This window comes from Heptranchias perlo, chromosome 15, assembly GCF_035084215.1.
Source record: "Heptranchias perlo isolate sHepPer1 chromosome 15, sHepPer1.hap1, whole genome shotgun sequence".
Classification (NCBI taxonomy): Eukaryota; Metazoa; Chordata; class Chondrichthyes; order Hexanchiformes; family Hexanchidae; genus Heptranchias; species Heptranchias perlo.
The window spans coordinates 34,051,958-34,069,586 of record NC_090339.1 but is presented as its reverse complement, the minus strand read 5'-3'; the positions used below and the strand labels follow the sequence as shown (position 1 = coordinate 34,069,586).

At 44.8% G+C, this 17,629-nt stretch overlaps 1 protein-coding gene across 1 annotated transcript in view; it reads right to left on the bottom strand.

Annotated features, from left to right (window-relative positions):
• Positions 1–16,868, bottom strand: part of prps1b (phosphoribosyl pyrophosphate synthetase 1B) — a 31,753-nt gene extending 14,885 nt beyond the window's left edge. The window contains exon 1 of the mRNA XM_067997044.1: positions 16,583–16,868. Coding sequence (XP_067853145.1) covers positions 16,583–16,734 — 152 coding nt within the window. The 5' untranslated portion in view covers positions 16,735–16,868. The remainder of the gene's footprint in view (positions 1–16,582) is intronic.
• Between the last annotated feature and the right edge of the window lie 761 nt (positions 16,869–17,629).

Genomic DNA, 17,629 nt, shown 5'->3' with positions numbered 1-17,629 from the left:
CAGTGGCCAGGGAACAGAGTTTGTGGCCGGAGCTGAAGACGATTGCATCAGTCTTCTCAATGTTTAACCCATAACTAGTGTTGAAATAGCTAATGATGTCTTAGTAGACTCAATGTTCAACACGTCCAGCCAATGCAGAGCAGAAAACAAAGCCAACAGAATGCTGAACTATATAGCCACAACAGTAGAATACAAGTTAGAGAAAGTGGTGATCAAACTGTACAGTGCTCTGGTCAGACCACGCCTTGAACAAGTGTCCAGTTCTGGTGGGTGAAAAACAAAGGAGGCACTCAAGCACTGGAGGCAGTGCAGAGAAGAGCCATAATGCTGATGCCTAGTATCAAGAGTCTAAATTTATGAAGAAAGACTGGAGAGCCTTGGGCTTTTCAGCCCAGAAAGGAGGCATCAGAGGTGATCTTATGGAGATATATTAAAAAAAATAGTAAATGGTATGGAAAAGGTTAATCCAGAATACTACTTTAATTCAAACAGAGTAGGACAAGGCAACACAGGTTCAACCTAGTAAAAAGGTAAATTTAGGACTGCTATCAGGAAGTCATCTTCAGAGTGATCAACACTTGGAATGGATTCCCAGGCAGCATGGTGAAAACCCTGGAATCATTTAAGAAGCAACTAGATGCAAAAGGTGTAATGTAGGATTGTTCTGGATGGGTGAACTACGATGGGCCGAAAGGCCTTCTTCATCTGTATATATATCTTGTAAACAGTAAATAAGGGAAAACACCTAGGCCAGATGACCCGTATGTGAATAGTAATATTTCTAGAAAGTTTTGCATATTGGCTATCCACAGATTCAAGACAACACAACGGTTTCAAAAATATAGCTGATCTGAAATAGATCTTCAACTCTCATTACTTAGTCTAAAGTCATAAAAACCATAATACAGCAATTATCCTATTTGTGGCATAACTGAGCACTGCTTCAGTCACGAGTGTAAAAACATTTTCCTTTTCCTCATGGGCATAAAGTACAAACTACTTGTAATCTGGAAGTCTCACTTAAACTAATAGGGACAGGAAGGGGAAAATGATATATTTTTAAAATTCGTTCATGGGATGTGGGCGTTGCTGGCAAGTTCAGCATTTATTGCCCATCCTTAATTGCCCTCGAGAAGGTGGTGATGAGCCGCCATCTTGAACCGCTGCAGTCCGTGTGTTGAAGGTTCTCCCACAGTGCTGTTAGGAAGGGAGTTCCAGGATTTTGATCCAGCAACGATGAAGGAACAGCGATATATTTCCAAGTCGGGATGGTGTGTGACTTGGAGGGGAACCTGCAGGTGGTGGTGTTCCCATGTGCCTGCTGTCCTTGTCCTTCTAGAAGGTAGAGGTCACGGGTTTGGGAAATGCTGTCGAAGAGGCCTTGGCGAGTTGCTGCGGTGCATCCTGTGGATGGTATACACTGCAGCCACCGTGCGCCGGTGGTGAAGGGAGTGAATGTTTAGGGTGGTGGATGGGGTGCCAATCAAGTGGGCTGCTTTGTCCTGGATGGTGTCGAGCTTCTTGAGTGTTGTTGGAGCTGCACTCATCCAGGCAAGCGGAGAGTATTCCATCACACTCCTGACTTATACCTTGTAGATGGTGGAATGGCTTTGGGGAGTCAGGAGGTGAGTCATTCACCACAGAATACCCAGCCTCTGACCTGCTCTTGTAGCCACAGTATTTATGTGGCTGGTCCAGTTAAGCTTCTGGTCAATGGTGACCCCCAGGATGTTGATGGTGGGGGATTCGGGGATGGTAATGCCGTTGAATGGAACTGAACACTGCAATCTTCAGCGAACATCCCCATTTTCGTCCTTATGATGGAGAGAAGGTCATTGATGAAGTAGCTGAAGATTGTTGGGCCTAGGACACTGCCCTGAGGAACTCCTGCAGCAATGTCCTGGGGCCGAGATGATTGGCCTCCAACAACCACTACCATCTTCCTTTGTGCTAGGTACGACTCCAGCCACTGGAGAGCTTTCCCCCGATTCCCGTTGACTTGAATTTTACTAGGGCTCCTTGGTGCCACACTCGGTCAAATGCAGCCTTGATGTCAAGGGCAGTCACTCTCACATCACCTCTGGAATTCAGCTCCTTTTGTCCATGTTTGGACCAAGGCTGTAATGAGGCCTGGAGCCGAGTGGTCCTGGCGGAACCCAAACTGAGCATCGATGAGCAGGTTATTGGTGAGTAAGTGCTGCTTGATAGCAATGTCGACGACACCTTCCATCACTTTGCTGACAATTGAGAGTAGACTGATGGGGCGGTAATTGGCCAGATTGAATTTGTCCTGCTTTTTGTGGACAGGACATACCTGGGCAACTTTCCACATTGTCGGGTTGATGCCAGTGTTGTAGCTGTACTGGAACAGTTTGGCTAGAGGCACGGATAGTTCTGGAGCACAAGTCTTCAGCACTACAGCCGGGATGTTGTCGGGGCCCATAGCCTTTGTTGTATCCAGTGCACTCAGCCGTTTCTTGATATCATGTGGAGTGAATCAAATTGGCTGAAGACTGGCTTCTATGATGGCGGGGATATCGGGAGGAGGCCGAGATGGATTATCTACTCAGCACTTCTGGCTGAAGATGGTTGCAAACGCTTCAGCCTTGTCTTTCGTACTCACCTGCTGGACTCTGTATTGGTGCAGTAATGAGCATAAAACATAACTTTCAATACCCGAGCATCCTTCAACTTGAAAATTCACCTTTTAAAATTACACGATAATGATACTATATTGTGCAGTTTTAAAAAATTGTAAATTAAGCTAATTATAAACTTTACCTAGAGGGATTTTTGGGATTAGGTCCACTTGAAATAAGAAAACGTTTCCAGTTTGAAGCAAACGCTGATGACTAAAGCACATTATGTATCTAGATTAACAGCCACCTAGAACAGAACAGCCACTGTGATTGGACATGTTAACAAATTTTGAAGTCATTATTTATCACCTGGTTTTGACAGCCATTTGGTTGAGTTTCACTAAAGAACTGGAAAGGTTTAGAGAGGTTATTTGGTGGTCATCACCTTACATTCAGTTCTGTTGCTGGTTTTCTTTAAATGAATTTTTTGTGCATTAAATTGTAAATTATAAATTAAATTGTAACGCACCTCCCTGTATACAGCCAAGTCACAAATTTCAGCAGGAATCAGAACATTGCAGTAATTACTTAATAGAAGACAAAGCTGGCCCAATAAATATGTTCATCTTTTCTGCTGATTTCAAAATATACATCTGTGACCTACTCAAACTCATTTATATGCAGATCCTGGTTATTTACAATCAATTCTGCCTTAAAGTAGCATGTAAGTAGGCTTTAGCTTGACTATGTAATCTTTAATCTGTTGCATAGTCACCTTAGACTATCGGTAACCATATGATCACTGCACTGTAGTATCATTTAGCTCCAGATACAATTCATGTATGGAACATAGGTAAGGACAAAATTTATAATTGTACTGCAGGGTATTAAAAAGCATGCCTACAGTGCAACTGAGAGATCAGTTAACCTTCCCAAAATTGCACTTTGCTGAAATTCAGGTGACAGTATTGCACATACTGCGAGTCAAAAGTGGCGGCGGCACTTAGCAATGCTCTTTAGTGTACCTAACGCCACAATAAAGTTTTCTTTGGGTATGTGTAAACAGCACTTCCCCTTTGACTAATACACAAAAATCATTATTGGCAATTTAAAAATCCAGTATTTGGGAGAATTTTCAGGCTTTATTTTCTGAGTGTTAAAAAGTGGAGAAAAATCAATGGGAAAATTTATACCCCAAAAAATTTGCAAAAAAATCACTTAACACCTAGAGTTTTTTTTAAATTAAAAAGTAAAATTGAAGAACCTGTGTTTATTGTTGCAGCTCCAACCACTTACTTGCCACTATGACTGTGGATATTAAAAATTGTTAGAGATTATGCAGAAGGCAACAGGCGTGATCTTGCTTTTAGTAAACAATGCCTTGGTGTGTGGCCCGAGTCGGCCTGTGAAATCAAACTTCAACTTTAAAATAAAACTCAATTTAGGATCCGAAACACTCAGCTTAACAGGCTGTCTGAATTTCAGAGTATTTGTAATTCAAACACCAACAAAAGGTACAAGTAAATCAGTAAAAGGTACATGTGTAAATCAGTACAACCCACTCACACCACTCACTCGCATCATGCACCTGTTACTAAAAACTCAACATAAATTTTATCTAAACAAAACCATTGAAATTTATCCTCTAGATTTTCTTCAAATAAATTTTGAAAAAACTAAAACAAAATTTTGTTGGAGTTTAATAGAGGAGCATTGTATCACTTGGCTAACTAAATGCTAGCCGAGTGATACTGGAGCGGCGGGAAACAGTGAGAGCGGAGCGAGGTTAAAATCAGCGCACAGCGAGAGCGGGAGTTCGCCGGAGTGGTGGGAAACAGTGAGAGCGGAGCGGGGTTAAAAACAACGCACAGCGAGAGCAGGAGTTCACCGGAGTGGTGGGAAACAGTGAGAGCGGAGCGAGGTTAAAAACAACGCACAGCGAGAGCGGGAGTTCGCCGCAGTGGTGGGAAACAGTGAGAGCGGAGCGAGGTTAAAAACAACACACAGCGAGAGCGGGAGTTCACCGGAGCGGCGGGAAACAGTGAGAGCGGAGCGGGGTTAAAAACAGCGCACAGCGAGAGCGAGAGTTCACCAGAGCGGCAGGAAACGGAGAGCGGAGCAAGGTTAAAAACAGCGCACAGCGAGAGCGGAACCACCGCGTTCTGAAAAAAATCAAAGAGTGACGTCACAGGTGAAGCGGGTTGGTGATTGGTGAGACCGGAGCTGATTGGTGAGACACTACCAGTGTCCCTGCCGACCATGTGTGCAGGAAGTGTGTCCAGCTGCAGCTACTGACCGATTGTATCTTGGAGCTGGAGCTGCGGGTGGATTCACTGTGGAGCATCCGCGATGCAGAGAAACTCATGGATAGCACGTTTAGCGAGTTGGTCACACCGCAGGTAAAGGGAGTACAGGCAGGAAGTGAATGGGTGACCACCAGGCAGAGTAAGAGGTGCAGGCAGGTAGTGCAGGGGTCCCCTGTGGCCATCCCCCTCTCAAACAGGTATACCGTTTTGGATGCTGTTGGGGGAGATGGCTCACCAGGGGAAGATGACAGCGGCAAGGTTCATGGCACCGTGGCTGGCTCTGCTGCACAGGAGGGCAGGAAAAAGAGTGGCAGAGCTATAGTGATAGGGGACTCGATTGTAAGGGGAATAGACAGGCGTTTCTGCGGACGCAACCGAGACTCCAGGATGGTATGTTGCCTCCCTGGTGCAAGGGTCAGGGATGTCTCGGAGCGGCTGCAGGACATTCTGGAGGTGGACGGTGAACAGCCAGTTGTCGTGGTGCATATAGGTACCAACGATATAGGTAAAAAACGGGATGAGGTCCTACAAGCTGAATTTAGGGAGTTAGGAGTTAAACTAAAAAGTAGGACCTCAAAGGTAGTAATCTCAGGATTGCTACCAGTGCCACGGTCCAGTCAGAGTAGGAATGACAGGATAGCTAGGATGAATACGTGGCTTGAGAGATGGTGCAAGAGGGAGGGATTCAAATTCCTGGGCCATTGGAACCGGTTCTGGGGGAGGTGGGACCAGTACAAATTGGACGGTCTGCATCTGGGCAGGACTGGAACCAATGTCCTTGGGGAAGTGTTTGCTAGTGCTGTTGGGGAGGGTTTAAACTAATGTGGCAGGGGGATGGGAACCGATGCAGGAAGTCAGTGGGAAGTAAAGTGGTGACAGAAACAAAAGGCAGTAAGGGAGATTGTACAAAACATGACCGGACAGATGGTCTGAGAAAGCAGGGCAAAGACCAAGGGATGTCTAGATTAAACTGCATTTATTTCAATGCAAGAAGTCTGATGGGCAAGACAGATGAACTCAGGGCATGGATGGGTACATGGGACTGGGATGTTATAGCTATTACTGAAATATGGCTAAGGGAGGGGCAGGACTGGCAGCTCAATGTTCCAGGGTACAGATGCTATAGGAAAGATAGAGCAGGAGGTAAGAGAGGAGGGGGAGTTGCATTCTTGATTAGGGAGAACATCACGGCAGTAGTGAGAGGGGATATATCAGAGGGTTCGCCCACTGAGTCTATATGGGTAGAACTGAAAAATAAGAAGGGAGAGATCACTTTGATAGGATTGTACTACAGACCCCCAAATAGTCAACGGGAAATTGAGGAGCAAATATGTAAGGAGATTACAGACAGCTGCAAGAAAAATAGGGTGATAATAGTAGGGGACTTTAACTTTCCCAACATTGACTGGGACAGCCATAGCATTAGGGGCTTGGATGGAGAGAAATTTGTTGAGTGTATTCAGGAGGAATTTCTCATTCAGTATGTGGATGGCCCGACTAGAGAGGGGGCAAAACTTGACCTCCTCTTGGGAAATAAGGAAGGGCAGGTGACAGAAGTGTTAGTGAGGGATCACTTTGGGACCAGTGATCATAATTCCATAAGTTTTAAGATAGCTATGGAGAATGATAGGTCTGCCCCAAAAGTTAAAATTCTAAATTGGGGAAAGGCCAATTTTGATGGTATTAGACAGGAACTTTCAGAAGTTGATTGGGAGAGTCTGTTGGCAGGCAAAGGGACGCCTGGTAAGTGGGAGGCTTTCAAAAGTGTGTTAACCAGGGTTCAGGGTAAGCACATTCCTTATAAAGTGAAGGGCAAGGCTGGTAGAAGTAGGGAACCTTGGGTGACTCGGGAGATTGAGGCCCTAGTCAAAAAGAAGGAGGCATATGACATGCATAGACAGCTGGGATCAAGTGGATCCCTTGAAGAGTATAGAGATTGCCAGAGTAGAGTTAAGAGAGAAATCAGGAGGGCAAAAAGGGGACACAAGATTGCTTTGGCAGATAAGGCAAAGGAGAATCCAAAGAGCTTCTACAAATACATAAAGGGCAAAAGAGTAACTAGGGAGAGAGTAGGGCCTCTTAAGGATCAACAAGGTCATCTATGTGCAGAACCACAAGAGATGGGTGAGATCCTGAATGAATATTTCACATCGGTATTTACGGTTGAGAAAGGCATGGATGTTAGGGAACTTGGGGAAATAAATAGTGATGTCTTGAGGAGTGTACATATTACAGAGAGGGAGGTGCTGGAAGTCTTAACGCGCATCAAGGTAGATAAATCTCCGGGACCTGATGAAATGTATCCCAGGACGTTATGGGAGGTTAGGGAGGAAATTGCGGGTCCCCTAGCAGGGATATTTGAATCATCGACAGCTACAGGTGAGGTGCCTGAAGATTGGAGGGTAGAAAATGTTGTGCCTTTGTTTAAGAAGGGCAGCAGGGAAAAGCCTGGGAACTACTGACATCTGTAGTGGGTAAGTTGTTAGAGGGTATTCTGAGAGACAGGATCTACAGGCATTTGGAGAGGCAGGGACTGATTAGGAACAGTCAGCATGGTTTTGTGAGAGGAAAATCATGTCTCACGAATTTGATTGAGTTTTTTGAAGGGGTAACCAAGAAGATAGATGAGGGCTGTGCAGTAGATGTGGTCTACATGGACTTTAGCAAAGCCTTTGACAAGGTACCGCATGGTAGGTTGTTACATAAGGTTAAATCTCACGGGATCCAAGGTGAGGTAGCCAATTGGATACAAAACTGGCTTGAAGACAGAAGACAGAGGGTGGTTGTAGAGGGTTGTTTTTCAAACTGGATGCCTGTGACCAGCGTTGTGCCTCAGGGATCGGTGCTGGGTCCGCTGTTATTTGTTATTTATATTAATGATTTGGATGAGAATTTAGGAGGCATGGTTAGTAAGTTTGCAGATGACATCAAGATTGGTGGCATTGTGGACAGTGAAGAAGGTTATCTCGGATTGCAACGGGATCTTGATAAAATGGGTCAGTGGGCCGATGAATGGCAGATGGAGTTTAATTTAGATAAATGTGAGGTGATGCATTTTGGTAGATCGAATCGGGCCAGGACCTACTCCGTTAATGGTAGGGCGTTGAGGAGAGTTATAGAACAAAGAGATCTAGGAGTACAGGTTCATAGCTCCTTGAAAGTGGAGTCACAGGTGGATAGGGTGGTGAAGAAGGCATTCGGCATGCTTGGTTTCATTGGTCAGAACACTGAATACAGGAGTTGGGATGTCTTGCTGAAGTTGTACACACTTCAGCCACACTTGGAATACTGTGTACAGTTCTGGTCACCCTATTATAGAAAGGATATTATTAAACTAAAAAGAGTGCAGAAAAGATTTACTAGGATGCTACCGGGACTTGATGGTTTGACTTATAGGGAGAGGTTGGATAGACTGGGACTTTTTTCCCTGGAGAGTAGGAGGTTAAGGGGTGATCTTATAGAAGTCTATAAAATAATGAGAGGCATAGATAAGGTAGATAGTCAAAATCTTTTCCCAAAGGTAGGGGAGTCTATAACGAGGGGACATAGATTTAAGGTGAGAGGGGAGAGATACAAAAGGGTCCAGAGGGGCAATTTTTTCACTCAAAGGGTGGTGAGTGTCTGGAACGAGCTGCCAGAGGCAGTAGTGGAGGCGGGTACAATTTTGTCTTTTAAAAAGCATTTGGACAGTTACATGGGTAAGATGGGTATAGAGGGATATGGGCCAAGTGCAGGCAATTGGGACTAGCTTAGTGGTATAAACCGGGCGACATGGACATGTTGGGCCGAAGGGCCTGTTTCCATGTTGTAAACTTCTATGATTCTACTTGATGGATCCCTGGAAAGGACTGCAAATTTTGGATTCAGCTAACAGTCACCGCACTGAGCAAAGTTATCAAATCCAAACACAGGCTTTTGGGAGAGGCTGAATTTTTCAGGTTCCAACTTTAAAATGACAATATTAAAAAGTCACAAAACATTCAAGGGAGAAATTTGACTATGTTAATTATTGTGAAATATATTTTAAATTTATTTTGTTTAAGACTTTTTCCTTTCTTGGGTAAGGAAAAAGGAAGATATATCATATCGGAAGCACTGGGGTGGAAGATGGCATCGTCGGAACCGACTCCCACAGCTATCTTGATCACACTTCCTCCCACCCCTTTTCCCAGATTCTCCGTCGCATCTGTGCTGATGATGCTACCTTCCATACCAATGCTTCCGCTATATCTTCCTTTTCCCTCAACCGAGGATTCCCCTCCACTGTAGTTGACAGGGTCCCTGACTGTGTCCCACAGTTCTGCCCTCACCCTTTCCCCATCCTCCCAGAACCATGATAGGGTCACCCTTGTCCTCACCTTCCACTCCACCGGCCTCCACATTCAACGGATCATCCTTTGCCATTTCTGCCATCTCAGCGCGATACCACCACCAAACGCATCTACCCCTTCCCTTTCAGCATTCCGAAGGGACCGCTCCCTCCGCGACAGCCTGGTCCACTCTTCCATCACCCCCAACACCCGTACTCCTCCCCACAGCACCTTCCCGTGTGAGCACAGGAGATGCAACCCCTGTCCCTTCACCTCCTCCCTTCCCACCGTCCAGGGCCCCAAACACTCCTTCCAGGTGAACCAGCGATTTACTTGTATGTCTTTCAATTTAGTATACAGTATTCGCTGTTTACAACGTGGTCTCCTCTACACTGGGAAGACCAAATGCAGATTGGGTGATCGCTTTGCTGTATACCTCCATTCAGTCCGTAAGTGTAAGCCTGACCTGCCGGTCACTTGCCATTTTAATTCCCCATCCCACTCCCACCTCTCGGTCCTCAGCCTCTTCCACTGTTCCAATGAAGCTCAACGTGAGCTCAAGGAACAGCACCTCACCTTTCGATAAGGCACTTCATAACCTTCTGGACTCAATGATTTCAATAACTTCAGATCATAACCACGGCTCTCATTTCTTTGGACATCAGGTGCTGGTAATGGTTCTGATGTTGCCATTTACAGTTCCTCTAGACCCATCTTTTGTTTCTTTATTTGTCCCATTACCACCCTCCTTGCCTCGCACCATCATTCCTTTTGTCATTTAATCACTCCTGCCCTCCACCCTATCATAGACCTTCCTTTTTGTTCTTTCCTCCCCGCCCATTCCTTCCTTCCTTTCCCTGGCTCTGTACTTGCTTAAAAACTGTTTAATCTTCAACTTCTCCCAGTTTTAACGAAGGATCATCGACCTGAAACGTTAACTGTATCTTTCTCCACAGATGCTGCCTGACTTACTGAGCATTTCCTGTTTTTATTTCAGATTTCCAGCATCTGCAGTATTTTGCTTTTGATTTACAATACTAGATTTCCTATGGCATTACTCTTGGTGGTGGTGGTGGTGGTGGTGGTGGGGGGGGGGGGTAAAGAGCAGGAGAGTGAGGAAAAACAAGGGTGGGGGCCTTCCATTTTGCACCAGGCCATCAAAACTGTATGCTCCTCTCGCAATCACGTTAACCACTACCCCACCTCCCAATTTTTCATTCCAAATTGATCCCATTGCTTCAACCCCACTTCAACAAGTCACCTTACCTGTACACACCTGTTTGCCCAATGCAGGCATCTAGGCTCACTCCAATCCTCCTTCCTCTCCTACTTATTCCTTTATGCCCCTCACATGTGCTTCTCATCTTGCTTTAACACTTAAAAGTCCTGTCTCCCTTCCCTTCTCCTCCTAATTCCCCCATAAGGTTAGGCCCTTATACTATATTTATGGCATAATAAAGCAAGAGTGGGCCAAGACCTAATGCTCAGAACCAAACAAAACTTACAGTGCACCCTGCGTGTGGTGATGTGAAAGGAGATGGCAGCCCAAGCCGGGTGAAGAATCAGCAGGTCTTTGGGACTGTAGTTCTGAATGAACAGGAAATCAGCCCATGGACACTGAGACTGGGGCTCAGACTGGAAGTGGACTGGAAATTTTTTTTGTTTAAATAAAGAGCATTCAGCTGGGAGCGAGGCCCAAGGCTGAAAAGAAAGGCCTGCAATTAAAAAAAAACTAAAAACGGAATACTCAGGCAGCATCTGTGGAGAGAGGAAGGAAAGGCTAACGATTCAGGTCAATAATCATTAAAGAGGCTGGGACTTAAATAGAGGTCATGCCTTTTTAAAAAAACGCACTATTTTGGAAGATTTTTGTGTGTTATGGTAGCAGCTCAGACATTTACGAATGACAAGAACTTGACAAATCCAGAAACAAGAACTGAGCTCTTTACCACATAAAACTTAGTGTTCAGTTCAAGTACAGTTACTTCAACTGCTTAAAACCAACCAGCAACTTTACACAGTTAGCATACTACAATGAAGTACTTCAGTATCTTACAACAATAATCTTCAAAATCTCCTGATGGAGGAGATCCCCATAGACCCCTTGTCCAAAAGACATCAGTGACACAGATTCAGTGCCATTAATGTAGAAAATGTCATAGTAATAAACAGAAAGACCAATAGTTAAACATAAGAAATGTGGAAAATTGCCCAGGTATGTCCTGTCCACAAAAAGCAGGACAAATCCAATCCGGCCAATTACCGCCCCACCAGTCTACTCTCAATCATCAGCAAAGTGATGGAAGGGGTCGTCGACAGTGCTATCAAGCGGCACTTACTCACCAATAACCTGCTCACCGATGCACAGTTTGGGTTCCGCCAGGACCACTCGGCTCCAGACCTCATTACAGCTTTGGTCCAAACATGGACAAAAGAGCTGAATTCCAGAGGTGAGGTGAGAGTGACTGCCCTTGACATCAAGGCAGCATTTGACCAAGTGTGGCACCAAGGATCCCTAGTAAAATTGAAGCCAATGGGAATCAGGGGGAAAACTCTCCAGTGGCTGGAGTCATACCTAGCACAAAGGAAGATGGTAGTGGTTGTTGGAGGCCAATCATCTCAACCCCAGGAGTTCCTCAGGGTAGTGTACTAGGCCCAACCATCTTCAGCTGCTTCATCAATGACCTTCCCTCCATCATAAGGTCAGAAATGGGGATGTTCGCTGATGATTGCAGTGTTCAGTTCCATTCGCAACCCCTCAGATAATGAAGCAGTCTGAGCCCGCATGCAGCAAGACCTGGACAACATCCAGGCTTGGGCTCATAAGTGGCAAGTAACATTCCAGCCAAACAAGTGCCAGGCAATGACCATCTCCAACAAGAGAGAGTCTAACCACCTCCCCTTGACATTCAACGGCATTACCATCGCCGAATCCCCCACCATCAACATCCTGGGGGTCACCATTGACCAGAAACCTAACTGGACCAGCCATATAAATACTGTGGCTACAAGAGCAGGTCAGAGGCTGGGTATTCTGCGGCGAGTGACTCACCCCCTGACTCCCCAAAGCCTTTCCACCATCTACAAGGCACAAGTCAGGAGTGTGATGGAATACTCTCCACTTGCCTGGATGAGTGCAGCTCCAACAACACTCAAGAAGCTCAACACCATCCAGGACAATGCAGCCCGCTTGATTGGCACCCCATCCACCACCCTAAACATTCACTCCCTTCACCACCGGCGCACCGTGGCTGCAGTGTGTACCATCCACAGGATGCACTGCAGCAACTCGCCAAGGCTTCTTCAACAGCACCTCCCAAACCCGCGACCTCTACCACCTAGAAGGACAAGAGCAGCAGGTACATGGGAACAACATCACCTGCACGTTCCCCTCCAAGTCACACACCATTCCGACATGGAAATATATCGCCGTTCCTTCATCGTCGCTGGGTCAAAATCCTGGAACTCCCTTCCTAACAGCACTGTGGGAGAACCTTCACCACACAGACTGCAGCAGTTCAAGAAGGCGGCTCACCACATTCTTCTCAAGGGCAATTAGGGATGGGCAATAAATGCCGGCCTCGCCAGCGACGCCCACATCCCATGAACGAATATTAAAAAAAAGGAGCAGGCCACATGGCCCCTTGAGCCTGCTCCGCCATTCAATAAGATCATGGCTGATCTTCTACGTCAACTCCAGTTTCCCCTCTGATCCCTATATCCCTTGATTCCCCACGAGTCCAAAAATCTATCTATCTATCTCAACCTTGAATATACTCAACGACTCAGCATCCACAGCACTCTGAGGTAGAAAACTCCAAAGATTCACAACCCTCTGAGTGAAGAAATTCCTCCTCATCTCAGTCTTAAATGGCCGACCTCTTATCCTGAGACTATGCCCCCTAGTTCTAGACTCTCCGGTTAGGGGAAACAACCTCTCAGCATCTACCCTGTCAAGTCCCCTCAGAATCTTGTATGTTTCTAGGAGATCAACTCTCATTCTTCTAAATTCCAGAATATAGGCCCATTCTACTCAATCTCTCATTCCAGGAATTAATCTAGTGAACCTTTGTTGCACCCCCTCTAAGGCAAGTATATCCTTCCTTAGATAAAGAGACCAAAACTGTACAGGGTAGATGCTGAGAGCTTGTTTCCCCTAACCGGAGAGTCTAGAACTAGGGGGCATAGTCTCAGGATAAGAGGTCAGCCATTTAAGACTGAGATGAGGAGGAATTTCTTCACTCAGAGGGTTGTGAATCTTTGGAATTTTCTACCCCAGAGTGCTGTGGATGCTGAGTCGTTGAGTATATTCAAGGCTGAGATAGATAGATTTTTATAGGTGCAGAATTACAGGTGCACCAACAGAAATCCAGACTTCAAACTATGATTTCACAGATACCAGTTTCAGAATTACTGTTTTACAAAGAAATTGAACATGATTCTTGTGCCATGGCCTTGTTTACCCCTCTCTACCTCCTCCAGCTTTATGCCCCTATGCACACTCTCCACCATCAACCAACTACTACTTCTTCTTCTTCACTCCATAGCAGTCACTCCTTCAACACATTAGGCCCTTGCCCTCAAAACCTCATGACACCTTCCTCCCTGCCTTCAAAAATCTAGAGATCCTACTCTTCGATCACAGACCAGCACAGACACGATGGGCGGAATGGCCTTCTTCTGCACCATAAACTTCTATGATTCTTTGATCATACTTTCACTCCCTAATTCCCTTCTTCCCTTTCTCACTCCTGCTCATTATCGTCTTGTTCTCCACTGCCCTATAATGCTCCAAGATTAGCTTCAGGTTATGTTGTACCGTGGTTAAGCATTTGATTAAGCTCAACCATTTGTCACCAGCAGAGAATCTGATCAAAATCCTTTGGGCTGCATGATTATGGTTAATTGATATAGGATGCTCATCAAGAACTTGCATTTATATAGCACCTACCATTTCCTCTTATATATCACCTACCATTTTCTCAGGACATCCCAAAGCATTTTAGAGCCAATTAGGTACTTTTTTTGTAGATTAGTCACTCTTGTAATGTAGGCAAACGTCGCAGCCAATATGCACACAGCAAGGTCCCACAAACACCAGAGATAAATCATCGGGTAATCGGTTTTAGGGACATTGGTTAATGGATAAATGTTGGCCGGGACACTAGAACAGGGCCAATGTTCCCTCTAAGCTACGCACACGCGCGGCTGCGCAGCAGTTTGTTGTGTGCCGTGCACGTAATCATTCCGTCCGGGCACCAAACCAATGCGCTCTAGTGCAGATGCTGCTGAGGTGATGTCAGCTACCAATCACTTTGCGGCAAGGGCGGGAGTTAAAGTTAAGTTGGAGAGGAGCGTTGTACTGTGGATGTCGGCGTCTAGTGCGGGTAAGTGGTACAGCTACTCAGAGACTGGTGTGTGTGTAAAAAAAAGTGTAAAAGTATAATATATATATACACACACACACATTTCCATCCCTTCATGATATAACTGATGAGAGTTTCCAATCAGAAAACTTCAGCACACGAGGATTCAGTAAAGCGTGAGGAGATGCGTTCAATTAAATGAAAGCTTTTCACCTCTAGTGCGAATTGTGGAGAACCGTTACTCTAAAGACAAACATATTTAAGGCATTGGTCGCAAATAACATCAGAGGGAGTCTACAATTAGTGCAATTAACATTTTTGTCACCATCCTATTCGATGTTAGCTTCTGAAGTAAACTACAAATGAACCCAAATTACGTGACATATTGTAATAATCGTTTATCAATTTCCATATTTTATATTAACAAATGAAGTAATTCTGACAGATAATGTGTAACACTATTAAAGATCCTTCTACAATTGTGCTAAAATATACTTTCCAATCACATTGGTACATTGTTTTGATTACAATGAAGTTGATTTAAATTGTTTTATACAACTGCTATCCAAAAGCCCTGTTGCCCCAAGGATTGTCTCTTTTAATCTTTGTCTGTTGCCTTCCTCAGTTCAGGTTCTTCATGATCAAACTGCTCCCCACCTTACATAGAGGCAGCCAAAACTAATGAGGCCTGCAAGATATACAATTGTAATGCAATAATTTTTAAAACCCTGCTGAGGATTCAATGGGGAGGGGGGAGCTTTAATTAAACTATTCCCTATTACCAAATTCACATTGACTGATTTGACAGCTGTTTTGTATTTCTGACTCAATTGTACACAATTTATTTCTGTTTGAATCAGAGTCATTAAGCTGATTTGATTTATTCCCATCAGTTAATTTTTAATTAAAAAATAACAAGACTGATCTGCTCAATCCTAGTGGAACTTAAATTTATATAATTTATGAAATGGGGTCCTTATCAGTCAAAATAACATTAAATTGTTAGAATTATCCATTATTTTGTACATTTCTTCTGTTTGTCGTTATATACCCTGAATAATGTTTTCTAAAAAGGTATTCTATTCAAAGTTGTGATTTTTTTTAAAACGGTGGTGCACAAACCCAAATTCATTCCACACATGACCAAAAAAAATTAGAGGGAATATTGAACAGGGCCTGTCGCTTCTTCCAACAGTGCTGAGATCTTTTAGGTTCACCTGAACATGCAGATGGGCCTTGCTTTAACGTTTTAACACCTCTGACAGTGCAACACTCAATACTGCGCTGAAGTGTCAGCCTAAATTATGTGCTGAAGTCACCGGAATGGGACTTGAGCCCACAACCTTCTCACTCAGATATACCACTGAACCAAGGCTGACAATTCCACTCAATTCTATTACAGGCTTACAGTCTCTTATTCCACACAAACTGAATTCAGGACACGGGGATCAAGCGTTATGCAACAAACTTTCTGGCCGTAGCCACCGCATAACTCATCATCCAACGTTGCCAAGGTTACATCATTTGCAACAGCAAAATTGTTTAAAGACATCTAGGGAAAGAGAGATGGGGAAGTCTACATTAAAAGAAAGATTACATTTTCCACATAAAGTGTCACTGGGAAGTGAAAAGTACGATTATCTGGGGGAAGAATTCTTTAAGTAAAATTATTAAATCGGACCCCTTCATGCTTCTAGTTATTTCTCAAACTCAGCGGTAACGTGCTGCTTTGCCGCCAGGGAGTGGCCTGCTGGGAATTGTGGTTTTTCGAGGACGAATCGCCCATCACACAACAGAAAGTTTCGCCTAAGAACGAACTACGAATCCCGGCGTGCCTTGCGACCACCGGCGTGCCCGCGCCTTCCCCCTTTCACCGCAAGGCCTCAGCAACCCAACAAGTTGAATAACAACAACAGAGCTCCCTGGATTCATGCACCGAGCATTAACCGATCTTTCAGGACACGATTAAAATTATGTTTCCCATCCGGGCAGTGATTGCGGCCTCTTTCCCTTGCACTCACCACGTCTCCTGATTGCTAAATTTCTTCGTGACTACTTTGCCGAGCTCGAGCCCCAGCCGATCGGAGATCCTCTGTGATAAATCCTGGTGAGAGCTGCCGCTGAAAATTTTGATATTAGGCATACTTCCAGTTTTTCTTATAAAAAATAACATATAATAAACTAAAACGGCTTAATACTTTTTTTTTAAGATTGTTACTACAAATTGGTGGGTCTCTGGTTTGAAAACCTGACCCTACACCACCATCTTTGGAGCGAGGGTACGCAGCGTGCGTGATTCATTCAGCATGGCGAAACTCCCGCCGTTAGTGGGCTGCTGATTCGTTCTTTGGTCCGTCAATCACATGCAGCTGTATTTCGGATTGGTCAGAAGAGCTGCGCAATGTGTATGTGCAATTGATGGTACTGCCCCTATAATTCCCATGCTGCACAGGGGGGTAGGTCATTTCACTCCTCTGTCAGCTAGTTGAGGTCTTAGTTGTTAACCTTGTACCAAAAGGGAGAAAGGGATAGACCTAGTAATTACAGGCCAGTCAGCCTAACCTCGGTGGTGGGCAAATTACTGGGAAAAAAAAATTCTGACCGACAGTATTAATTGTCATTTAGAAAGGCGTGGATTAATCAAGGATATGATGGGCCGAATGGCCTTCTTTTGTGCCGTAACTTTCTATGACAGTCAGCATGGATTTGTTACTGTAAGGCCGTGTCTGACTAACCTGATTGAATTTTTTGAGGAGGTAACAAGGAGGGTCGATAAGGGTAGTGTGTTTGATGTAGTTTACATGGATTTTAGCAAGGCTTTTGACAAGGTCCCATATGGCACACTGGTCGGAAAAGTAAAAGCCCCTGGGATCCAAGGGAAAGTGGCAAGTTGGATCCAGAATTGGCTTAGTGGCAGGAAGCAAAGGGTAATGGTCATAGAATCATAGAATGGTTACAGCACGGAAGGAGGCCATTCAGCCCATCGAGGTCAAGTCGGCTCTCTGCAAGAGCAACCCAGCTAGTCCCACTCCCCCGCTCTATCCCTGTAGCCCTCCAAATTTTTTCCC